Source organism: Desmodus rotundus, chromosome 3 (assembly GCF_022682495.2).
Source record: "Desmodus rotundus isolate HL8 chromosome 3, HLdesRot8A.1, whole genome shotgun sequence".
Classification (NCBI taxonomy): domain Eukaryota; kingdom Metazoa; phylum Chordata; class Mammalia; order Chiroptera; family Phyllostomidae; genus Desmodus; species Desmodus rotundus.
Window position 1 is genome coordinate 69190002 of NC_071389.1, and position 25477 is coordinate 69215478.

Genomic DNA, 25477 nt, shown 5'->3' on the forward strand with positions numbered 1-25477 from the left:
ACTAATTTAGTTTTAGAACTAATTTAGTTTTAGACACGAACTGACATCCTGAGGTTGGTGCAGAACAGCATCATTGAATGAAGGGACCCGGAGGGCATGTGGTTGAAACGAATTGCCTGGATTTGTTGTTCCTCTTCTAATGAGTGGAGTCCGGCAGCTCAGCACCTGACAAGGGTGATGCCAGCACTAGCTCTAAATCAGGTTCAGAGTTCACTTGAGACAGGATTGAAGTAAAGTACTGACTAAAAATCCAGCACAGCAATGTGACACGGCAGTCCTGTGGTCTGCTGGGTGAGCCGAGGACAAATAGTAGTACATTAGGTAGGCTTGGGAGAAGTTTCATGAGAAATGGGGTCCTGGAGGCCAGCCCCGGAGACCTAGAATCACCTCATTAACATGTCCTCCCCCTTCCCCAGAGCCGGATGTTGACATTCTTGAGACATTGCACTCATTGTTTTGTAGCAGAAACTTCAAACAAGTCCCGAGGCTCATCAAAACATGCACATTCCTCACATAGCTGTGTTAAATTCTCCTTGAAGTACCCATTACACCAACCATGACTTAAGAAAGGAGGGGGGCTTTAGAAGGCGTTTGGTCCTCTGCTTCAAATCGTTTTTTACGGATGAAGAATTGCCCAAAGCCCGTGCAGAGAATTCACAGGAATCAGGTTTCTTAACGTCTTATGTGGTGTTCTCCCCACCACATTGGTTGTCTGCACTATGATCTTATGCTTAGAATGAAGTTACTATATATAGTTTTTGTGAATAAATATTTAGGAGTGACTTTTCTCTTTGCTGAGGACTGTGCCCCTCCTAGGGTGAGTCCTGGGAGTCACGTTTCTACCAGGTAACTCTGCTCCCAACAAAACTGATCCCTTGGATGCATATTTTCATTCTGAGGTTTGGACTGCGTCCTGGGGCTGGGAACTGAGTCCTGTAAGCTGCTTAAGCTGTAGAGGGAAGGTCTGTAAAGCCCTTTACTGAGGCTCTAAAAGCTGTCTTGTCCTAGTTCTTAGATTTCATCCTTCCAATAAATCCCTGCTCACTCAGGTTGGTTTCTGCTGTTTGCTGCCGAGGCCGTCTTAACCAAGAACGTTAAAAGCCGAGGAGGACGAAGCACATCCGTTGCTTCCAGATTTGAGTTGCAGTTAAGAACTGGATTTAAAAGATGGCTCTTCTGCTCTAGGTCATTACATCACACCACGTGGGCAGCGGCACACAGACTTAGTTTTCCTGGAGCGATGAGGACTTGCAGCACGCACCTTCGGCGCCTGGCCTCAGCAGCCTGTGTTCTGTTACGGTCTGTCTGTGCTGAGTGTTCTCCAGGGCAAACCCCTTTCAGGAGCAACCTCGGTTTACTCATCTACAGAGTCGGAATAATAATACCTTCATCATAATGTGAGGAAGAATAAGTCGTATTAACTTGAAATGAAATACGATAAGATTAAAATGAGATAAAAATGAACATCAGCTGTACAAACTTGGGAAGTCACTCAATCTCCCAGAGCTTGGGCAGCCTCATGGAAAACGTGGGTTAAAATAACTACTTTACAAAATTATTTTGAAAGCTTCTGGCTCACAATAGGAACTTGACAAAGGATAGTGTTCCTCCCACTCCCGTTATGTCTTCTCGCCCTTCCTTGTTTGCCATGGGCGGGTTACAGAGACACAGCCTTTGCCACATGATTGCTTCATCTTGGGAGAGTCCAAGTTTATAAACTGCAAAGTCAATTTGAGAATGGGAAGGATTAAGTCCAACCCATCGGAAATACAATCCCTGGCTAAGATGAAAGATAGCCCAGCTGCAAGTGTGTGTGTAAATACTGATCTCCTGAAACTCACTTTTGTCGTTTCATGTCTGAAAACTAGTCGTGCAGAAAGCCAGTCACGTGTTTCGAGTGGTGTCTCCGAGCGGAGGGCCCTTGGGAAGGCAGAGGTATGCAGGGGGGGCCCCCGGACCTTTGGTTCTGCCTTTAATGGCACTGGTGTTACTACGCTGGGAGACATCCTCGGCCAGTGGCCACACATGACCAACAAGTAGAGACTGTGCTGTGATTTTTGTTCATACCAGGTGGAAATTCTCGACCATAAAACCGAGAAATAGCTATGTCTTCTGGGCAAGGCCGCACACCCAGGTGTCTTCGGTGTGGTGGGCTGAAAAGAATATGGGAATCGGGGCAGACGGACCTGCATGAATCCCAACTCCACTGCTTACCAGTTGTATGATCTTGAATCTCTCCAACCTCCAGGTTAATCTTTTTAATTAAAGTTGGGATAATAATGCCTAGAATTAACTGACATGAAATGAATTTCATGTATGTGAAAGTGCCTGACATATTATATCCTCACCTTTGACAAAATAGCTATAAAATAATATAAACATATCATTTTGAAGACTACTTAAAGGTCTATTTTTATTGAAACAAATTCCTGGACTTTAACGTTCTTTTGAGATTTCAGGCCCTTCATCCCAGATCAGAATGGATGATCACAGTGCCCAGCCGGTTGGGCCAGTTCCAAGCTTGTGTTCCCAGGTGTCAAGGGCAGAAAAAAGACAGTCATCCTGATTCCCTGACCTTTTGGCCCCTGCAGCAAGCCCTACAGTGCCTGGCTGGGTCTCACTAAGGACAGCCACTCAGCTCCTCCTGTGAATGAGTCGCAGTGACGTTAGTACCTTAGATCTTCAGAGTAGAATAGCGTCCCGATAGCCTCTCTTCCAGCCCTGATCATGGAGTTGAGAGTTGATTCCAAATGATCACCTCTTGAGAAACTCTTTAATTATAAAATTTTTTAATACCTGTGTTAAAACTTACTCTTCAAGTAATAAGATTAGGTTGGTGTTTCTTAGATTTTTTTTTTTTTTTAGGTATTGACTAAATACACACCAATGTTATTAGATTACACATACACACAAATGATGTTTAAATGTTTATGGCTTATGTAAAAAACAAGAAAATTTCACCCTTTGCAACAGTATGGATGGACCTGGAGGACATTATGCTGAGTGAAATAAGCCAGTCAGAGATAGGAAACTACCATATGATTTCACCCATATGAAATGGGGTATAAGGGGACTAAATGGTAATGGGAAAACAATACAATAAAGATTAAATTTTAAAAAATGTTTATGGCCTAGACACTGACTGACAAGTTGACATAGAAAAGCCAGAATGTTTGAGTTGGGTCCCTTGTACCCGAATTGGGTCCCTTGTGAATGAAATCATCTCCTAAAGGCTGTTTACAGTCCCTGAACATGACATTTTCCCATTTTCTTCTCTAGATCCTCAATGGTGTCCGATAGCCAGATGGCCAGTGAGGCTCAATCCCAGCAAACACCAGTCAGGATCCCGCGGGTGAAGGGGCAGCCCTGCTAAGCATAACCCCAGAAATCATCCGGGGAGTGTCTGGGAAACAAATGTCTCAGTTTGGAAGCTGGTGACTGGGTGGGTGCAGAGCTGGGCTGTCAGCGATTTGGCTGGGGGGCTGGAAGAGCAGCCTGGCCCACCCATACAGAGGCCTCTTGCTCATTTCAAACCTGCTCATCTGAGTAGGGGCTTGGTCTAGGGAGCCAGAAAAAGACCCAAGACATGGTTCTTGTCCTCTGAGATGGCAGAATATGAAACAGAATGTTACCAACGCTAGTAGTGACATGTGACTTTTGCTGTGGAAGGCATGGGAAGATGGGACAAATTCTGGGCTCCAAAGGCACATAGGGCCTCGATCCTGGGGTGGCGTGGGTGCTGAGCACCGAGGTGGGGTGAGTATCACCTGGGCCTCTGTGCTATCAGCCTGGGTCAGTCGACCTGGGTTTCACGCTCAGAATCACCAGGTTATAAGAAAGCAATTTCTGCAGAAATCCAGCTCAAACAATTATACATTGCCAAGAAGTGAGTGGGCAAGTTTTTGGTTGTAATGTCATTGTTGTAGCCACCAAAAATATGTATCGATGTATTATTCTACATTAGGCTACATTATTCAGGATAGGTTCAGCTCTCTGAGATGCTATCAGGGGTGAAGAGCTGATGTGGCCTGTACCCAAATTCCTCTCGGGCCTTTGTTAACCAAATGAGCACAGGCTCTTCCTGTCAGGAGTTCCTGCAGCCCTGGCTAGACTGCGTGTGGGTCTGCTCCAGGCTCCAGCCCCCAGCAGGGCCTGTGGCCCCAGAATCCGGAAGTCCACCCGCAGGCGTGGGACCCCAGGGTCTTCACGCTTTCATCATTAGCACACCTTGTTGCCTTGAGATTTGGATGACAAAACGTCCAACGCAGAACATCCAGGATTGCTCAGGCACGACCTTCCCAGTGGGCTCTTTCCTCAGGAAACTATTTCAGAGCCAAGTCTGAGCTTTGCAGCCCCTGGGCAAACAGAAGGCTACTGGGAGATTACCAAAGGATCGGAGGCCTTGCTGACTGAGCACGTATGGGGTACTTTCTGTCAGAGTGATTTTTCTGAAATGGATCTGATCACACCCCCCTGGCTGTGGCTCCATGTCTGTTGCAGCTGTATTTGGAAAAATGTCACTCAGTCATTCTCTGTGTTAAACTCACCCAGCCAAGGAGGTAGTTATAAAAATGCAGGTTTCTGGGACCACTCCATGATCTGTTGCATCTGAATTTCTGCACGGAGGGTTCAGGAACCTGCTGTTAAAACAAGCTTCTCCCCTGATTCTTATGTACCCTCAAGTTTGAGAAGCAAAGCATGTTACAAAATAAAGTCCCAACGGCTGAGCCTGGAGTACGCAGCTGACCAGGATGCGGATCTGCCCGTCTTCATCTTCTGATCCCCCTGGAAGCACCTGCCCACCTGCAGCCCCCACTTCTAGCCAAACTGATGCACCTCACAGAATTAAGTTCTCTCGCCCTCATGCTGCCCCCATTACTTAGGACACCCTCCCTGCCATTCCCCCTTTCTCCCCTTCCCCTTGTTATTCTTTTACTTTTCTGAACTATCAGCTCAATCATTGCCTCCTTTGGACGAGGATGCCTCCTCTACTTACCTCTCAGTAGTATGCCCACTGAGTCATAACCATTTGGGTGTTGACTTTCTCCCTATTGGACCACGAGCTCCCAGAGAATGGGAACTGTCGTGTAGTTGGTGTCCCAGTGCACGCTGGGAGCTCTGGTCCTTCCCAGAGGCTCAGAAACAGTTGGGAATGAATGAGTTCTTAATTTAGAGGCACCAGAGCCTTGATCTACTTGGACTGAGTACACCTTAATAAAACCCAAACAGCGGTTGAGGTAGTTGTTTCTAAATTCTGATCTCTCAAGGACCACAAAGAGGTTAAGAAAGAAGAAATAAACCCAGGCTATGAGATTAACCGTGTACACTTTGAGGTTGTTAGGCAAATTGTAATTTGCACCAAATTACCAGTGAGGGTAGAGCCACAGTGTGACTCCATCCTAAGTGCAAAACCATGCTCAGGGGCTGAAGTCAGAGGGCGGGGGTGTTGGATGGGTGGGCTGCAGACAGGAGTTGGGGAACCCTGGGGCTGAAACTGGGACAGAGGTTCTGTCCCAGGACCTCCGGGGGGAAGGCAATTAGAGGGCTGGGTCAGCGCTGGCAGACGCACGAGGGGCGGCTCTCTGAAGATGAAGTAGTTTCACCAAGTCCCGAAGGCAGCAGCCGAGGAAGGAGCCAGGAACGACCATTAGAAGTCAGGAGCTGGACAAAAGCTGGGCCAAGAGCTGTGAAGGTGGGAATAGGCAAAGCCAGCCCCGCTCTCCAGGAGCTCCTGGGGATAGCGTGGCCATCTCCATGATGAGGTTGCCCAACGAAGGTCTTGCTGTGGGCGGTCAGCCGAAGGGTAGTTGAGGCCCTAGCAGCGTGTTCTTGGGACATGACACCTACAGAATGTAGGTGTCTGGGCCTGCTGGACCCTTGAGAAAAGTCTTAACTTCCTCTCCTCTCTACCTCTCTTTTAAAAATAAACAGCAGAACTTCTTTCTCACGGTTCTGGAGCCTGGAAGTCTGAGATCAGGGTACCAGCATGGCTGAGTTCTGGGAAGACAGACTTCTGACTTCTTGTCGTGCCCTGACGTGGCCAAGAGCTGAGAAAGGAAGCAAGCCCTCTTGTTTCAGCCTCTCTCTCTGACTGTGCTGCCGACGGTGGCTTTTGTGGCTTTAGAAGGCCACCATCTCTCTTTCTGCGCCGGCCAATTATAAATCACCCTTCTCATCAATTGTCGTCCCACCCAGCCCCCCAAATTAAGTCAGATCATGAAATAGCAAGTCTGTGGGTTGCCATGTGGGAAACTTTAGTGAACTCTAAAGCTGTGAGTCTGTTTCTTTCGCAGTTGTCTCTCATAGAAGATGCAGCTTCCTAAACACCCGCCACCTGCTTAACCTCTGCACGCTCCTTTCACCCTGGGCCTCACAGGAAGCTTCTGTCTGTCCTTCTTGCGTGACCTGAGTCTGTTTCCGGATTCCCATGGGGTGTCAGGAGCAGGATGTTTACTCCACATGCCTCACCACTCATGCTTCTTTAGCTTTCTTAATATTCTTTTTTGTCTTTTTATTTCCAGTTAGGCCAGTATCTGCTATTCTTTTCACTTCATGAAAAGATCGAATAAAACAGTGTTTATTCATCAGCCTTTCCATGGAACCAGGCTGTTGGGGAGTCTCATGAAGGCAAACTGTCCCTGTGTCCCCCAGCCTCTGTCCTGGGCCCTGTGTGTATGACCTTGGGTGCCCGCCGGCCTCCAGGGGGTGGACAGCCGCCCCACCATCTCCCTGCACACAGTTTCAGCTCCTTTTCAAGCCCCTTCTCCATCCTCTGTTGCTGTTCCATTCCCAACGTGCATTTCTCGTTAGTATTTTAAGCCCTGTGATGTGTCCCTTCCTTTACTGTGGAAATACTGTGCTTTTGAGAAGAGGGTCTGACAAGAACATACATGCAGTTTTGACCTTTGCTTGACACCAGTCTGTTTCTCCACTGTTTTTTTCTAACTCCCTTGCTTCCTTCCTTTATCTATTTTTTAAAAAGATTTACAGAGAGGGAGAAGGGAGGGAGAAAGAGAGCGAGAGATACAACGATTGGTTGCCTCTTGCACGCCCCCAACTGGGAGACTGGCCCGCAACCCAGGCATGTGCTCTGGGAATCAAACCAGTGACCTTTTGATTTGCAGGCTGGCATTCAGTCTACTGAGCCACACCAGCCAAGGTGTACACTGTTCTTTTTAATTAAAAGGGAGGACATGAATGTGGGCTGAAGACAGAACTGGGGCTGTCAAGACTTGACCCTGATCTTGGCTCTGACATTGAATCTCCCTCTGGCCTTGGACAAGTTCCTTAAATCTTCTCTTTTTTTACTGGCTCTAATGAAGAGGCCAGGCTGTTTCCTGGAGCCATGCTAACTATCGTGAAAAATGTTAATTACAGAAGATACCTTCTCGGCTGCACAGCGGCATGCTTTGGCAAATTCCATGTTCCTTCCTGCGAGGCCCGGGGTCAGACACCCTAGTTTCCCTCTGCCTGAGCATCTTCAGATGGCTGGACCATTTCTCACTGAAATAGAAACATCAGTGTGGATACTCATTAATAGTAGCTATTTAAAAAAAAAAAAAAAGCAAAAACAACCCAAACTCCTGAGCAAATTTAAGTAGAATGTGGTAATAAAAGCCAAGGTCTTTTGCCAAAGAAAGGTGTGTGTGTGTGTGTGTATTCCTGGTGTGGGCTGTGTGTTGTGTTATGCAACACCTGATCCTTGACACCTGGATGTTATTTGGTGAGTAGCTGGTTGGGTTTGGGGCTTAACATGACTTGGATCTGTTTGTAGCCTTGCTGGGAACTAGATGACTCTTTGGAGTTTCAGTTCAGCTGATAAACAATCTCTTTCCCTGGCTCCTCTGACTCAGCCCAGCTGGTTTTCAGGTCCAGCGAGCTTGTTTACTCTGAGTCCTAGAGAAGGAGTTCCTGAGGGTTAGTGAGGAGCTGGCCACTGAGTCCATGGCAGCCGTCGCCAGGCTTGCAGGAAGGGTCCTGGGTACTCCCGAGGACATCGGGACTCCTGTGCAGGGGTTTCCAGACTTGCTCTGCTGAGGAGCTTTACCATCCTAAGGAGCTGTTTGAGTTTATTTGGAGGGAGTGTGTGTGCTTCCACCTAGAATGGATGGTACAATTTACTTCCCCTCTAAGCCAAGCTCCTTCTTCGGGCTGGTTCAGGGCCTGTTGCTGCCAGTGCACAGGGTCTAGGGGCCTGTTACAGCATCAGCTGCCATCTAGAAGGGCTTATTTTTGGCCCTTGGGTGAGTCAAAAATGATATCACATCACTGATATCAGTGATTGTGGAAATAAATCACTGATTTATTTCCTGCTTAAGTCAACCAAGCTAGATGCTGTAGCCAGAGACATACTAATTTGGGCCACCTAATGGTCTGTGGGGAGTGTGAGGTATTGCACATACACATGACACACTCAGGGGCCCAGAGTCCTTCCACCCTGAGGCTCTGCCACCCTTAGTCCCTGCAGCTGTTTCCGTGGCTGAAGCTGGGTTTCCACAAGACGGAGTTCCAGTCGGCAGAGCCCAGAAAGAGAGCATGGAGGGGCACTCCTCTCCGATGTCGTGCATGGTACGTCCACTTCATTCTGCCCAAGGGAACTTAGTGGCAAGACCACACCACACCAGGAAGCTTGAGGAATGCAGTCCCTACCTGGGTAACTCCGCCCCAGGCCGTTACTCTGCTGCTGTGGGAGAAGAAACCAGCAGCCTCCCCATGTCCTATCCTCTTAAATCATTCAGATCCTTTCTTTCTTTTTTCAATTAAAGGGGTGATATTATCTTTTTTATTTTTTAAATTACAGTTGACATTCAATATTTTAATAGTTTGAGGTGCACAGCACAGTGGCTAGACATTTATATAACTTCTGAAGTGTTTCCCCCTCCCCCCACACTTCCTGGGGTCTGCATTCCACGCGTGCCCGCAGGGCCGGCTTCCTGGGTGTGAGGCCTGTCCGTGCAGTTGCACAGGAATCCACGCCCAGAAGGGCTTTGCACTTGATTTAATGTTCTGCTATTGCCATCTTGAAGTTCTAAATAATTTTTTAACAAGACACCCACATCTTCATTTTGCACCGGGCTCCCAAAAGTAGGTAGCCGGTTCAGCCAGCTATCTCTGAAATTAGCATTTTTATCCCACCCAATCCAGTATTTACTGAAAATCCATTTCGTAGTGAGACACCATAAAGATCGTGGGAGGGGCACTGGGGTCCTGTGACTCAGTAGGGGATGAGAGAAATGGAGGAAGTCTTCCACTAAGTTCCCTTGGGCAGAATGAAGTGGACATACCATGCACGACGTCGGAGCAGGAGTGCCCCTCCACGCTCTCTTCCTGGGCTCTGCCGACTGGAACTCTGTCTCGTGGAAACTCAGCTTCAGCCACGGAGACAGCTGCGGGGACTAAGGGTGGCAGAGCCTCAGGGTGGAAGGACTCTGGGCCCCTGCGGGTCATTCGAGAGAGTCGCCCGCATGCAGCTGTGACATCCATGGGAGTGAGAGGCAGCCTCTGACCGTCGGCGGGGGGAGACGTTAGCTCTGGGTAGGATATCTGTAAAATGAACTATTTCAAACATATAGAAAATACAGAGAGTAATCTTACAAATATCTCTATGCCCAACCCCTGGTTTTGTCACTGTGAACGTGTCGCCGGGTTTCCGTCACCTGTTTTTAAGGAATTTGGACGTCACACACAGCGTTGAGCCTCCTTCCCATCGCGCCCAGGTCTCATTCCCCTTCCTCCCCACCCAGTCGCAATCACTTCCTGAACTCCAGTATTTATAATCCCCAGGCAAGCCATAGTGTTTTTTACTGCATAAACAGGTGTCTATAAGTAATCCTTATTTCTTTTACATGTTTTAAATTTTATAAAAATGGCATCATACTTCGCTCATTCATTAACTTAACAAATAGTTACTGAGCAGCTACCAGGGCCAGGCGCTGGTTTCCTCCCCTAGAGGAGGGGCTATGCTGACCAACTCCGCTGAGCTGGTGTGCCACTGCCTGTCACCGAGTGTGTCGTCAGATCTGCCTGACCATGCTGGAGAAGCTCTCTCCAGCTCCCAAGGGACAGTCATGCCACTCCATAGCAGCACACGCCAGCCAGCTCTCCAGCCGTCTGTGAGGGCGGCCGAGATCAGAGCAGTGATGCTGTGGGCTACCTCCATACCACCCAGGGCCCGGAGGGACCACCCTTAGATACCAACTCAATTCAAGGACAACACACCATTTCTCCACTAACTCTGGCCAAGGCACCAACACCAATTAATGAGATCTGCCAGACGTCCGGGCCCACATCGGAATTGCCAACCCAGTAGAAGGTGCTTCTGGTGGGCAGGTACTATCACTGGTTCTGCTGTCAGTATTAGTCTGGCCCAGTATCTAATCGGTGCCAGGCTTTCCTCGGAGAAGGGCGTAGAGCGCAGCTGGAGCCGTGTAGGTCCGCTTGTACTCCTCCCGCTGTTCGCTGCGATCCAACCGTGTAATTTCTGGCTGGTCGTTCCAGGTTTTAAATGATTTGTAAGGGTTCGGTTTCTACACAACTTTATCATTTGCTGAGAATTTAAAATCACATTCTCTGTTCAGCTGTTAATGCAGAGATCTATATTTAGTTTTATAAGCTTTTTTCTGCTTTTTATTTTGTTTTGGGTTTTTTCTTGCTGATGAATTTTATTTCTATTTGATGAGAAATGTAAGATTGGAATGTTAATATATTTCAGTTTAGTTCTGTAATGTCAAAAATTTAAAAATGGCCCTGGCTGGTGTGGCTCAGTGGATTGAGTGCCTGTCTGCAAACCAAAGGGTCGCTGGTTCAATTACCAATCAGGTCATATGCCTGGGTTGCGGGCCAGGTCCCCAGTGGGGGGTGCACAAGAGACAATCACATACTGATGTTTTTCTCCCTTTCTTTCTCCCTCCCTTCCCCTCTCTAAAAAAATATAAAATCTTAAAAAAAATTAAAAATGGATTGGTAAATAACAACAAAAAAGTAAAGAAATTAAACAAAAATTCCTGCCCTCATGAAGTTTTTATTCTAGAGGGGCAAAGAGATAATAAGCAAGAAGAGTAAGTAAAAACATATAGTATGTTAGATGGTGGCAAGTGCTAAGAATATAAGAAAAGGTAGAAAAGGGAGTGTAACAGTGGGATAGGTTTAGGGACAGCTGAAATTTTAGACTGAGTGGCCAGGGAGGGACTTGCTATTCCTACCCTGCTGCCCGTATATACTTTTGTTAACCATTATGGTTGAAACCTGTGTTTCTAATCCATTCATTTCCACTGCTATATAACATTTATAGCACAACTAGGTCACAATTCATTGTCCATGGGGTTGCTCAATGTTCAGTTTTTATTTGCCGTTTTCCTGTTAGAAGCAAGGCTACAGGGAGCACACCTGAACACGCCCCCATGCTCATGCATGCAGTTTCTCTCAGACAGACCAGACCCAGGAGGGCACTGAGCTCAGCTCCATCAGGTGTTGCCAGATTGCTGCTCAAACTGGTCACATCTGAGTATAGTGTCTGCAGAAAAGGGCTCACATGGGGCTCCTGAAGCCGCTGTCTTCAGAAGGGCCCGCTTGCAGGCTGAGCCCTTGGCTGGGTTCTGGGAAATGGGATTTCTGGAGCGTTCTCACTGTTGTTTAACTGATAATGGGGAGTGTCCTGTGCCTAGACTTGTGCAAACACTGGTTTCTGCTTAACATCTGCTTTCTTTCTGGGAGTCTGGGGTTTTATAATATGCTAGTTAGAGAGCACTTATGTGATACAGTAAGATTTTGGGTGCCGAGTCTTTCATGGGCCCCCCAAGCAGAAACACCACATACATGTTGCTGTGTTTTCACTGCTGGGGAATGAATGGACTCTGTGTGTGGATCCGCCCAGACTCTGCCCCTGTCTTTTCCCTTATGCTCTGTCTGTGCAGTCTTTCTACATTGCTGCAATAAATCTTGGCCTTGAGAACAACTATATGCCGAATCCTGTAAGTCTTCCTAGACAATCTAGGAACATGGGAGTGGTCATGGGGCCTCTATCCCACACTCACCAGCAGTGAGCCTTCCCACTTCCCCATGACCTTACCCGATTTGGTATTTCTTATGGACTAAATGTTTGTGTGCCCCCCAATATTACGGTATTAGGAGGTGAAGCCTTTGGGAGGTGATTAGGTTATAAGGGTGGAGCCCTTGTGAATGGGATTAGTGCCCTCATAAGGAAGAAGAAGCCAGGCAGCTCGCTCGCTCTCTCCACCACGTGAGGACACAAGGAAGAGCCAGCAGCCTGAAACCGGAAGAGGGCTCCCATCAGAGCTCTACTGTGCCAATGCCCTGGTCTTCAACCTCCTCCAGCCTTCAGTCCTGTGAAAAAGACATTTGCCGAGTGCAAGCCACCCGGCCTGTGGTACTCTGCTATGGCAGCCCAAGTGGACGAAGACAGTTTTACTTTCTAATTTTTGCCAACCCGGTAGGTATAAAAGAGTATCCCGCTGGATTTTCATTTCCTTGACTGAGGAAACCTAATGAGGTGACCAGGTGAGTTTCCTCTTCTGCAAAGTGCTTATTCATATCTTTGCTCATTTTTCTTTTGGTTGTCTTATCTCATTGAATCACAGAAGTTCTTTATATCTGATACTAATTCTTTTTTCATGATGTGTACTTTTTATAAAGATTTTAATTTATTTTTGGAGAGAGGGAAGGGAGGGAGAAAAGGAAGGAGAGAAACATCGATGTGCAAGAGAAACATCGATTGGTTACCTCTCTCATGACCCCCAAGCAAGGGCCTGGCCAGAAATCCAGGAATGTGCCCTCACAGGGAATTGAACCAGCGACCTTTTGGTTCATGGGACGGCACTCAACCCTATGAGCAACACCAGTCAGGGCTGCTCGTTATGTATATTAAAAATAACTTCTTCCTGCTTATAGTCGGTCTTTATATCTTAGAGTACGTTTTGTTTCCTCGATGGGTATGTGCGTGTTTATGTGCACATGTGTGTTTGTCTTGTATGTACGGGGTCGACTTCATGGGTTAAATCCCAGCTCTACCACCTACTGTTCAATTTAGTTGAAGTTAAGTTCTCTGGACCTCTCTCTGTTCACTCGTCTGTAAAGTGGAGATAATCACATTTCTTGCTTATTAGGTAGTTGCGAGGACTATGCAATTAAACATGTAAAGTGCTCAAAACAGCGCCTGGCACATAGTTGGTGCTTAGTAAGTGGGAGTAACCCACATTATTGTTTAAGAAAACTTTTCTTCCTCTGGCTGGGTGGCTCAGGTGGTTGGGGCATTGGCCTATACACCAAAAGTCTGCGAGTTCTATCCCCAGTCAAGCCAGATACCTAGGCTGTGGGTTTGATTTCCTGTCGGGGTACGTAAGGGAGGCAGCTGATCAGTGTTTCTCTCTCACATCTCACTCTCTCTCTCTCTCTCTCAAATTAATAAACATATCGTTGGGTGAGGACTTAAAAAATTTTAAAAAGAAAACTTTTCTTATCCCAACATGATGAAGACAGTGTCTTATATTTTCCTCCTAAACTTTTCAAGTTTGGCTTTCCAAAGGTACCCTCCAGTTTCTCTTCCTTTTTCTTTCCTGTTCCCTTCCTTTACTGAACAAATTATTTTTAAGGTCGTTAAGTGGGTAGAACAGGGTAGATGTCCACGTGGGGCTGAATGGGGGCTTCAGTGACCTGAGCCAGGTAGAAGAGACAAAGAGAGGTGAGGAGGGCAAGACTGCAGGGAGATGCACTGAGTCAGACCCGGTCAAGGCGAGGCGGCTGTTTGTGGTAGAGGGGATGGCCCAGTGCGTGGCGGGAGTCGGGGCCTGAGTGGGACTGAGAGGAAAGGGTGGGTATCAGAGCCCTGGTCCTGTGAGGCGGGATCCATGTGGAGATGGGAACGGTGACAGAAATGGGAGATGAGTTACCTCCGAGGGGATCAATCGGACAAGAAAATATGTATGTAAATATATTAGAGACAGTGAGAGGCCAGCCTGTCAGAGAAGGGAGTTAAAAATATGGAATGAGAGAAAAGTAAAGTGACTCCTGTGTAGCTGGATTCGAATCGGAAGTATCAGCGTGAACTCATGACTGTCAGTACACGCATTAATATATAGAGGAATAAATATAGGCAAATGGCTATCTATCTATCCGTCTATTTATTTATCTACCCACATATTCACACACGTATAAGCTCTACCTGTCCACTGAGAGAACCTACATGTTGGCTTCTCAGTAACATACTCCCTCAAAGAAACCAGGGCTCCTTGGGAAATGGGTGATTTCAGCTGCGGAAATGACAACGTCAACCTGAAACATCTTGTTCTGCCAGAAAGCAAGGAAGTGCTCAAAGAATGATGGGAAATGTAACAAGGACACAGAAGGCAGCTTGATGGATTTCCATTGTCTAAATCACAGACAAATTGAGCATTGAAATAAATAATATAGTAAATCCATTGCATAAAATAGGAAACCTTGAATACTGGCAGATGTAAATAAACAAATGATTATATTGTGTTTGAAGGGAAATGCCAACATTTACATAATCTCAAAAGTACATCTCTACAAAATACTTGTTAGTAACAAAGGGAGAAAGTAATTTTACAGTGCAGAAGTCTGACAGATATCTCTATAATCAAGTCACACTGAAGTTAAGATTATTAGTAATGGGTCAAATAAAAATTCTGTGCCATCCAGTAGGTGCGGAACCAGCTGTCCCATGGCTCACCCTTTCCATCCTTCTTGTAGTTTTCCAAGGAGCCTCACACGCCACATGTGGACATGAGCCTGCATGATCAAGGACCAACTTTGACCCAAGAAAGAGGCCCACATGGGCCCCAAAAGCAGGCTTTAGACAATTTCGGGAGGGAATTCCTGAGTCCTGGGTCTGGTGGGCATGTCTCTTTGGTCTTGGGAGTGAAGAAATTGGAGGAGGACCAGCCAGGGCCTGCAGGGAAGGCTAAATGGACAGCCAAGTACATTCATCTTTCTGAGACTCGGTTTCTTTTCCCATTAAAGCAATGCAAAGCAAATATATATGGGCTTAGCGTTTTGGTTTTTTTTAATTGAGATATTTTCTAGCTCTACAAGCCTGTGGTTTTGTGAATCTGGAACTTCTAGTACTTAAGCCTTTCCAAACTTGACAACCACCTTAAACAAAATGTGGTAGCAATTCTGCCCTGTGAGCTCACTAGACTCAAACTGTTCATCTCGGGTGACCTACTGAGGCACTGAGTTACCACATTGAGGAAACTGAGCCCAAATAATCTGGGCACAGTGGGCTGAGTCCGTCTGGTGCCTGAAGCAGCAATCCCTCGAGGGTGATGCTGCCCTATGTCTAGGGTAAAACCTTCTTTACTCCAGGAGCCCCAAAGGCCTGCTGGTGCAGGGCTACCTTCTCACTGGTGGCCCGGGTGAGTACCCAGGGTGGCACAGAGACCCTTTCTCCCAAGCCCAGAGCTTTGCCGCCCTGTTGTCTGCCCCACTCACCTCCTCCTCCATCTTTCCTAAGTCTCTCTGTGAGCTTTTTAGTCACAGTAAAAGAGATTCTCTCACTTTTTAAAATCCTCACCTAAGGACATTTTTTCATGCTTTTTACACAGAGAGGAAAGGAAAGAGAGAAATATGGATGCGAGAGAGAAGCATTGCGTTGCCTCTTGTACACGCCTGGACTGGGGATCAAGCCCTGCAACCCAAGTATGTGCCCCGACCGGGAACTGAACCTGCAACTTTTTGGTTGAAAGACAATGCTCCATCTGAGCCACATCAGTCATGGCAAGATATTCTCTTTTGATTCCAGCTATTCCAAAATCTTGAGCTCCCCAAAGAAGAACTAGAAGCTTAGAAAACCTTACAGCAAGCCATGTTTCTGGAACATCCTTGAGTGGTCTTATTTTCTGAATTGACTCCATCTTTTCCTCCTCTTCTTTGTGAATCTCCCTTATTAAACCAGATTGGGAGGTCTTTTAATAGACTAGCATGTTCTGAGGAGATCTGGGCCAAGCTTTCAACTTGAATACTCCTCAAACCCAAGCAATTGGCCTCCTCCTCCTCGATTTTTTCCCTGCTTATGCTTTGGACTGTGATTTTTTTTTAAAGCATGACATTGCCGAGGGCCCACTTGTAGTTTGCCACTGTCTTTAGCTTTTTGAAGGCATCATTTTCTTGGACCAACTTTTCTGCATATTTTTTGCTGGATTTTTATAGTATTGAGCTTGGTAAGTGTTTGTTGAGTGTTTTCTGTGTGGCAGGAGCTGGGGGAAATGACAAAAAAGGACACAGACCTTGCTATTGGAGAGTTCAGGTGTAGTGGAGACAGACAGCGAAACTGAATTTTCCTCCCAAAGGCAGGTGAGACGTCACCCGTACCTGACCCTTTCCAGTCCATGGTGCCTCTCTAAAGCCCTCACAACCCACCACACCAAGAACGACGGTGCCCCCCCCCCCCCCCCCCGCCCCACTCCCTGCTTTGCCTGTGTCCCTGTGATGTTGTAGTTACAAATTTAAATTCCAAAGCCAGCCAGGATGTAATAGCATTATGCAGAGTATCAACAGCACCCTCCTGAGCTTTCCGAAACCTCCTTCTAACCCTAGTTAAAATGGTTTTGGTCATTGGTAGGTATTTTTTTTAAGTCAAAACCAAATTAAGCTCTGAGGCTACTAGTTTTGTAAACTCTACAGTTATTTCCAAAGCGGTTAGCTGCTAGCTATGCAGGATTAAAAACTGTGTAGCCCCTGCCTCCCATCTGCCTCTGGAGAAAGACAGGACTCTCCCTCCGCAGGAAAAATGCCAGCACCTGTGCTTGCTTTCTTCCATGTCCCCTTCTCAGGTACAGGCATTGGGTCTCAGCATCTTCCTCCCCCTCCTCCCTCTCCTGCCCTGCCCCCGTCCCGCATCCTGGAGTATAGCCATGGTGTAACGCTCTTCGAGAGGTGCTGCTCCAGAACGTGTTGGAATTAGGAAGCCCGTCAGTGGTGCGTGGAGAGGGGACTGCCTTGGCCTTGTTCTTCTTGTCCATGAGCCATTTGAAATGCTTTGGTTCAAAACCATTGCTTTCTGATTCTTGATGAGCTTTTATGTGAACAGTGAGATATCCCATGTGAACAGTGAGATATCTCATTCATACTATCGCCACTGCGGAAGGTGCCCACGTCAGCACTGTGGGAAGGGCACGGCTCTGCATGAATGAGGCCTTGCGTCCTTAAAGAGTTACAAAGACATGTTGGATCTCATACCCAATCAAAGATCCACTCGCACTGTCCTTGCCTCGTCTTCTCCTGTCTTAATTATACCTGTGAGGTGGGCACTCAAATAAGCTGAGCAAACAGATGTGAAAGCTGGGTTCAAGTAACACCCCGTTAACAATGGACAATGTTCACAGGCGGTGCCAATTGGGTGTTTTCTTCAGACCCTATAAAGCAGACTTGACATGAGACATCAAGACTAGTCCGTTCACTCCCACCCCAGGGGGGCAGACTCTTGCCGTGACCGGCACCCCTGCGGCACTCTCTCTCAGGGAAGCTCACGCAAGGACAGGAAGCTGCACGGGCACAGACCATGTCTGAAACAGCACCAGATGGTGCACACCGGATAGTGTGTGATAAATACGTTCGCATGTTATTTTCTCCCTAAAAATAAAACAGACACACATACACACGGAGAAAAGCAGGTCCACTCGAAAGAGAATGTCATCGAGAGCAAAGCTACTGGCGGGATGAACCGGGACTTCGACTTCTGTGGTCTGGATGAAACGGCTTTGCATTCGCTTGGCTGGCCAGTTTCACCATCAAGTGTCCCAGGGGAACCAGTCAGCTTCGCTCCCTTCTGAACAAAGCCCCCTTTGGCGTTCTCCCAACGCCTCACATGTGTATGACTCTGCTTCCAGGGCCTTACTTATGCAGGCTGCTTGGACCGCATGACTGCCCGGCAAAGGCTCCTGCACTTCCCGCTGCCCGGAGTTCACTTTCCCCTGCAGCGAGCCAACAGTGTGGAAGGACATCAGACCTGCACAGAGAGAACAGGTAGACTTTTGTCATCTCGGTTTTCTGAAGAGATGGTGCAACGGCTTTTAGATTTTTAAAAGTTAAATAGCCACCAATGAATCATGGGAAGAAGCTCAGCCAAGGGCACTGTGATTCTGTCCGATCCCCGAGGTTATGGGCTATGCTTGTTTGCATGGCTGTGAAAACTTTGGGCCGGATGACCCCTCAGGTCTCTCTGGCTCTATGGCGCAGACATCATGGAGACTCACGGCCTGTCTGTGCGTACATGCTCACGGCTGCACCCTCTGGGTGGTTTCCAAAGGCTGCCGTGGGGTCTGTAGGTTTGCTCTGCAGCCCAGGTAAGTTACTAGGCTCTTTCTGTCTTAAAAGCCAAGAAGGCAGGTTTGAAATTTACTACTGTATTGATCTTAGACCACCAGCCCCCTCGCCTGGCCCAGAGATGGCTTGGTATCAGCCCTTTAAGAGAGAATATGCAATGTGGGTGTAGGAAAAACATTGGCAGTTATACGCAACACTTTTACTACCTTATAATGTATTCTGAGTTATAAAACATTCATAACAGCAAATGGCTTTCAAAGAATACTTTCCTACAGGTGTAAACAAAGTTCAAGACCTGTATATGCGAAAGAGTGGCTGGAAAATCCTAGCAGAAGTAACTTTCCCTGGACAGGTACCTTTACTTAGACACTTCTGGGCCCTCTGGGGAGACGGGGGGCAAAGTCAGCCTTACCAAGTAGCCATTAGGTCTCTCCTAGTCAACAGGAAGGGGGAAATTCGTCATAAGCATGACCTTAGAAAGCAGTGTTTCAGTCATTAGCAGTATTTGGTTTTTCTTGCAATTGAGAAACTGGTGAAAGGAATGAGAATTTTATGGGAAATAAAGTTTTGTGCATCTTTGCTCATTGAAAAAGTGCTTTGATTTTATTTGATTTACTTTACACCTCGTGGTAAGTCTAGAGAGAACGGCTGAGTTAATTTGTCCCTTTGTAATCCCAGGCTTAGGCCAAGGCACCTGGGTCCTGGTGTCTCCTGCAGTACTTACTCTAGCTCTCTCTCTCTCTCTCTCTCTCTCTTTCCCCTCCCCTCCTCTCTCCTCCACCCCCGTCCCAACAGAGGGGTGGGTGGGGGTGTTTCTGACAAGGGGCTGGGCTGCCAGGCCAGGGCGAGAACCTGGAAGCACCTATCCCACGAGTTATCACAGGCCAGGTACATACCTTCTATTGTTTCTTCCTCCATCACCTTGATAGTTTTATAAAGAACAAACAGCCCTCTTCCTAAAACGGACAGTAATCCTCACTCTAACCAAATGTGTCCACCATTGACGTGAGGTGCCAGTTAATTCCTTTCCTTTGAAACTCAGGCACATGACCAGACATAGATGTCAGATAGCCCAGCAATCAAGATGTTTTTATATTCTCTCCTCTTTCCCTGTTTCTCATTTCCAAACTCTAAATTCCTCTGGCTGTAAGCAAAAACATGGGGGGAAATCCTTTTTAAAAATACTCTCCTACACCATCCGAATGGTTTCCTGATTATAAAAGGAACCCACATGACTATGGATTGAAAAGTCCTTTGGCTTGCTTGTACTTGAATAACAATTAAAGTAGAAAAAAAATAAATTAAAAAAAAAAGTCCATGGGCATAGAACTGCGGGGGGAAGGACAGGTGGGGACAGGGAGTGCTGCGGCTGGGCGGGGTGCTCTGCAGGTGCCCAGTCGCAGCTGTGCTGGGGCTCAGGCCCGGTGGTCTGAGCAGACGACTGTGAAAGAGCTGCCAGTACCTTGGCTTGTCTGCTGGCTCCAGCCGCGCGGGGGTGCAAAGGGAGGTCATGAGCTTCAGTCTGCTGTTTAGCAAAGTTCACAAATACCTGAGGGCAAGAAAAGAGCAAGAATTAGGTATGTTTCCAGAACAATGGTAGCCTCTGCACCCACCCACTTTGCTTTCTCTTTTCCACAGTTAATATACAGCCCTGCTGGAGTCTTTGCATCCCGCAGATGGAGGCGGGCCCACCTGAGGAAGCCTGGCCACCAGTGTCCGGGACAGGGTTTGTTAGGATTCTGAGCTAAGCCAAAGGAGCTCCCACGGGGTGTACAAGGCAAGGCCGATCTCAAGTGGCAGCACCTTCTAAATCTCTGATGAAGGAACTAAAATCAAAGCAGGACTTCGATCTCATCTCTCCTCTGTTCTGTATTCAATGTGCAGTGTGGCTGTAACTCCTGCTCCTTCCTTCATCTGCTTAAGGCTGGGGAGAAGGTGCTGGTGAGCCAGCTCCTCAAAGGGTAACCGGAGGCTTGCCTATTTCTGCTGCTTTACTGAACAGACTTCAAGGATGTCTATTCAAAACAAACACACAGCAACAACCCCCCCACCCCCCGCAGAAACAACTCGAATGTCTGAGTAGATGGATGGATAAATGAAACGTGATATACATTACAGTGGAATATTAACCCATCTTTGAAAGGAGGATATTCTGGCACGTGCTAGGGCATGGATGAACGTTGAGGACATAATGTCAAGGGAAATAAGCCGGACAAAAGGGACAAAATACTGTATAATTCACATGGGCAATGTGGAGTAGCCACGTCAAGTAGAACAGCAGTTAAGGGTGGCTGGGCAGGGGGGATGGTTTAATGGAGACAGAGTTTTAATTGGGGAAGATGAACAATTTTCTGGAGGTGGGTGGTGGTGATGGTCACACAACAACGTGAATGTATTTAATGCCACTGAACTGGACACTTAAAATAGGTCATTATCTCAGGTATATGTTACCACAAGAAAAAGTGACCACATTTTAAAACCTGACACACGGCATACAAGTACCTGTTTATCAAAACTCATCTAATTGTACACCTTCAATGAGTGCATTTTATTGTATGTAAATTAAACATCAATAAAGTTGATTTGAAAAAGAAAAGAAGTCACCACCACAAATCAGGAAGGATGAAATAAAGTTATAACGTAGTGGGGAAGGATGATGTAAAGTGAATGAAATGTGCTGATGATTAAAATAGTGTTAGACACCACTTTCTGATAGGTGGAGTTTTAGCCTAATGGGCAGAGGGACCAGAGTGTTAAAACCCAGGCATGTCCTGCCTCCCTGTGGTGGGGATCCCAGCCCAGGTGGGGCGGTCCAGCCCGGTCTCTGCACAGCCCTGCTCTGTGCCTGGCCCCTTAGGGGCTTGCCTGGTCCAGCGTGGTCTGCGTGACTGAATATTCCTCGATGAGCAGGCTGTCCTTGTGGGAGATGAGTAGCCGGAAGATCCTGGCCAGGGAGGAGGAGGGGACCTGGAATTGGAGCATGTTGTAGTGCCGCTCCCTCTGCACGCTGCCCGGGAAGTTCCCCTGGAAGAACTGCTCCACGGGGTTCAGGTCTGGAAGCAAGTCGTCCTTCGGGGACTTGATCTTCATTGTGACGATGTAGCCATCTCCAAACCTAGGGGACGCCCATGGCGGCGTGGAACAGGCCTGTTAGTGGTTGGGTCTAAGGCAATCCCCAAACAAGGGACAGACTCATTGAAAATATTGAGGATTAAAAGCCACACTATAAACTTCTTGGGCATGTTTAAAACTGGAGGAACCCACAATAGTTCCTGAGAAATAGTTGGATCCTAGTTTTTAGAGGTCTGAATGTCTGTGTGTGGTGAAGTGGGTCACCAGACCTATCACAGCTTCCTGTGTCCAGCTCCCAGGGGCATGGATGTTCCCTGTGCCTTTGCCTCTCACCTACTTGCTGAAGTCAAAGGTGGCTTAGCTCCCCGCAGAGATCACAGACCTGCCCGTGAAGGCAGGTGGGGCCAGTGCTCACTCAGTGGTGGAAAGGCCAACCAGGTGGGAGCAAAGGTTTGGAAAGGCAGCCTTCCCTGTGGAAGCTTCTAAAACAAATAGAGCTGCCAGGGCCAGGTGCTTCCCTCCTCCCCCCACCAGGTGAAGAAAGAATGATCCACCACAGAGCACGGGCAGGGCCAGCTGGCATCCCTGTGCACATATGTCCCAGCATAACCGTGTCAGTTTTAACTTCGGCAGTCCCTCCAGGATTAAGGGGCGGTCACTCCCCTCTACAATACAACACCTCTGCCTTCCAGCTCTGGCAAGCTGCCTCTCTGCACGGGGAACAGTTCCCTCTCACCTGCTGTCCGTGGGGACATTGAAGAGTGAGAGGGAAAGGAAGAGGGAACAGCCATGTCTCCAGCAGCAGACACAGGAAGCTGCTGACACAGGTCTGGTGACTTCACATGCAGAAGTCCGCTTAGATATCTGTGCAATGTCCGAGATGTAATGGCTCAAGAAATCACGGGTCAAATACCCAAACGCAGCTAATCCACCAGATTAACTCAACCAGATTTTCTCTCAGCCATTAATCGGCCCCGATGCACGTCGGAATGGTGCGTACTGTGCACCACTCTCCCAGGGGCGCCTCTCGGCACAGGTGAGGTGGGTTCTGTGCTGGTCCTTTCCCCCACTAGCACAGTGACTCTTCTCTTCCACGCTCTCAAAAAGCATTCGTTAAACAAATAAGTGATAATTATAAATCCACCCTTCCTAGCTTATAATGCATACCAGAATGCAAGGGAGCATGGCGTTGTCATAATCTTATTTTAACTGTCAGCTTTGGCAGAGAAACGATTTTTAATACCACATATTTACAGCAGTTTACAATTGACAACATACTGGCATTTCTGGTTCATTTTATAATACATGGTCATTTCTCAAACTCAAAAGCATACAACATGCCAGAAAAGAAAACTAATTCTCGGGCTCTTTGGCTTCCTAACCATTCCGAGGGTGGTTGTGAGCTCTTATGAAGCAGATCATCGATCCCGGATTTGTTGGGATAAGTGGTAGGACGATGAGGCAGTGGTGGTGACCCTCCCTCACCCCAGCCAGGCTCTGCAATGCCCCAATCAGGATGCTCCATCTGGAGACTCGGGGAGCCTGCAACCTCAGACACTTAGCCCAATATAGGGAGTTTCTTCCAGCACAATGGCTTTCTCCATTTGCGGCTGCAAATGAGCCTGGGCCACCACCTGCCTCTGTCCGTGGGGTGAGGGGGCAGCGGGACCCTCTCAAGTGTCCGTGGAGAGCACAGGGCCTGGTTGACTGCCTCTGCCCCTCCCAGAAAGGTAACATGGAACCCTCTGCCCCATCATCTCCTTACTTGTACTTGAGGTGCTGAATGGTGCCCAAACACTGAAAGGTGCCCTTCACCATGATGGCCAGCCGTGTACACAGGGCCTCACATTCTTCCATGCTGTGGGGTAGGAGAGAGGAGGTGAGGGGTGGGGACTCTCACCCACCTGCCGGCCCCACCCCAGCCCCACCCCAGCCCCTGGGAAACTCTTGCCTATGGGACGTGAGGACCACGGCCCTCCCTTCTCTGATGACACTCATGATGGTGTTCCACAGCATGCGGCGCGCCTGGGGGTCCATGCCTGTGGTGGGCTCATCCTGTGGGGGGCAGAGAGGGCAGGGGCCTGGCTTACTGCATCCTCCACAGTTGGCTTCCTCTGGGCACTATCTCTGGCAAGCAATGCACAAAGTCACTCCCCAGTGGAGTGAGACTCCGGGTACCCAGGCACAGAGTATGGAAGGCAGGTGGCAAAGCAGGAGAGTTAAGGCGGATCATGCACACCTCTGGACCCATGTCATCTCAGACATGGGATGAAGTTGGTTAGGGCAAAGGCAGAATTACCTTTAAAAACAAACATGCAAACCAAAAAAAAAAAAAAAAAATCCCTAAACCTTACATGTTTGCAAGGAGGCAAGGATATAGTTTAGGTGACTTTTCTGGTTCCCTCCAAGTCCTGTGATTCAGGGACTCATGAACCCAAGACTTTATGAGCACAGGGGTCTCAGCTCCGAGTGAGAGTCACCTGAGCCTTTGACTCAGGCAAATGCTCCTGTCCACTACAAATCCCACAGAGACCTCCTCCGGCAGTAGCAATTTCTGAGCAGATGCTGACGTTCCGCAGAGGGGCTGAATTTCCCTGCTGTGAGCCTGTGGCCCTATAAGAGACTTCTGGGGAACTCAGAGTGTTGTGAGTCTAGTTTCTCCCAAGAGCTGGGCTGAGTTCCTCAAAATGAGCATTGTATGGAACAGTCCAGATGAAAACAGACTGCATTTTCTAAACCTGCTGGCCCAACCACAGAGATGCATCTCTTGGTTCCAACCCCCGGGCCCGCCTGTCCCCACAGGTCAGAGTGCCCCTCACCAGCAGCACCAGCGGTGGGCAGCCGATCAGGGCGATGGCTGTGGAGAGTTTTCGCTTATTGCCCCCACTGTAGGTGCCAGCCAGGCGGTCCGCATAGAGAGACAGGCCCAGGCTTTGAATACTCCAGTTTGCCACCTAGGGAAGAGAAAGGAATCCTATTTGGGAAAGACAAGCAAACACCCCAGATCTCCACCAGTTCAAAGCCTTCAGCTCCCAGATCTCACGCAGCTAGGATGACAGAAGCTCAGCGGAAACAGCGCCACCTGATGGCTCGTGCCCTCTGGCACATGCTTGGAGGACCAGATGTCTCCTTTCCACTCTGTGCCTTAGATCCCAGCTTGGTCAGCTCAGCACCCAGTGGGTGCAGCCCCCTGAGAAATGGGCTTCAGCCTTAAAAAGAGCAGGACAGAGCTTCTTACCCAGTGTCCCGGACTACGGTTTGGAGAAGAGGAAGAGGCCTAGGGTTTGTCTGAGAAGATGGTGGGTCTTGTTGATTCCACCCCTCAACAGGGTCACACTCGAGGTCTTGTGCATCAAATGCATACTTACTGGGCACCCGCTGAGAGCCAGGCTCTGTACTAGGCACTGGAGAATAATGGTAAACATAGCCATTGACCTTGTACTCACAGGTGGGGGTGGTGCAACAGACAATCGAAATAAACAGAATAATGACAGATTATAACAGTGCTTTGAGGAAGCTCAGCAGGGAACTATGATGGAAAGTAACAGGTGCGTGTGTGTGTGCAAATGCACACAAATGTGCTCAGCAATACAACTAGGGAAGTCGCTGGCGATAAACCCACCATGCTTCCGCCTTGCACAGTTGTGCGTCTGCCTGGAATGTTCCTCCCTAGATCCACATGGCCCCTGTCTCAGCTCCTTCACGTCTCCACTAGAATTCACTCCTTGTGTGAGGTTTTCCCTGGGCTACCCTACCTAAAAGTACAAACCCCGCCCCCACAATTCTTCCCTGCTTCATCCTTCCCCTAAGACTTTTCACTCACAAGTATACTGTGTATCTATGTATAGCCTGTCCCTTCCACTATAATGTAAGCTCCATTTTTTAACTTTTTACTTGGAATAGTTTCCAAGTTACAGAAATGTGCAAAAATAAGAATAGTAAAAAAGAACACTCATAAAACCTTTACTCTCTCCTGCTCTTACACACACACATACACATACACTATTTTTTCAGACCCAAAGATGCATCATGGCCCCTTCATGCCTAAATACTTGTGTCTGTTTTCTAAGAATAAGGTTATTCTCGTACATAACCACGATACATGTCA

General features: G+C 47.9%; 1 protein-coding gene across 5 annotated transcripts in view; it reads right to left on the minus strand.

Moving 5' to 3' along the window:
- Positions 1–5724: 5724 nt before the first annotated feature.
- The window catches only part of ABCA4 (ATP binding cassette subfamily A member 4), a 140860-nt gene continuing 121107 nt past the window's right edge, over positions 5725–25477 (minus strand). For 4 of the 5 annotated variants that reach the window (XM_053920595.1, XM_053920594.1, XM_045199512.2 and 1 more), the window contains 6 exons: positions 24189–24323; positions 23321–23424; positions 23135–23227; positions 21163–21412; positions 19760–19846; positions 16481–17980 (listed from right to left, as the gene is read on the minus strand). In XM_053920595.1, the coding sequence (XP_053776570.1) occupies positions 17975–17980; positions 19760–19846; positions 21163–21412; positions 23135–23227; positions 23321–23424; positions 24189–24323 (675 nt within the window). In that variant the 3' untranslated portion in view covers positions 16481–17974. Of the gene's footprint in view, positions 6048–7384; positions 7504–16480; positions 17981–19759; positions 19847–21162; positions 21413–23134; positions 23228–23320; positions 23425–24188; positions 24324–25477 lie in introns of those variants that run through there. The other variant, XR_008426397.2, reaches the window with a different exon arrangement.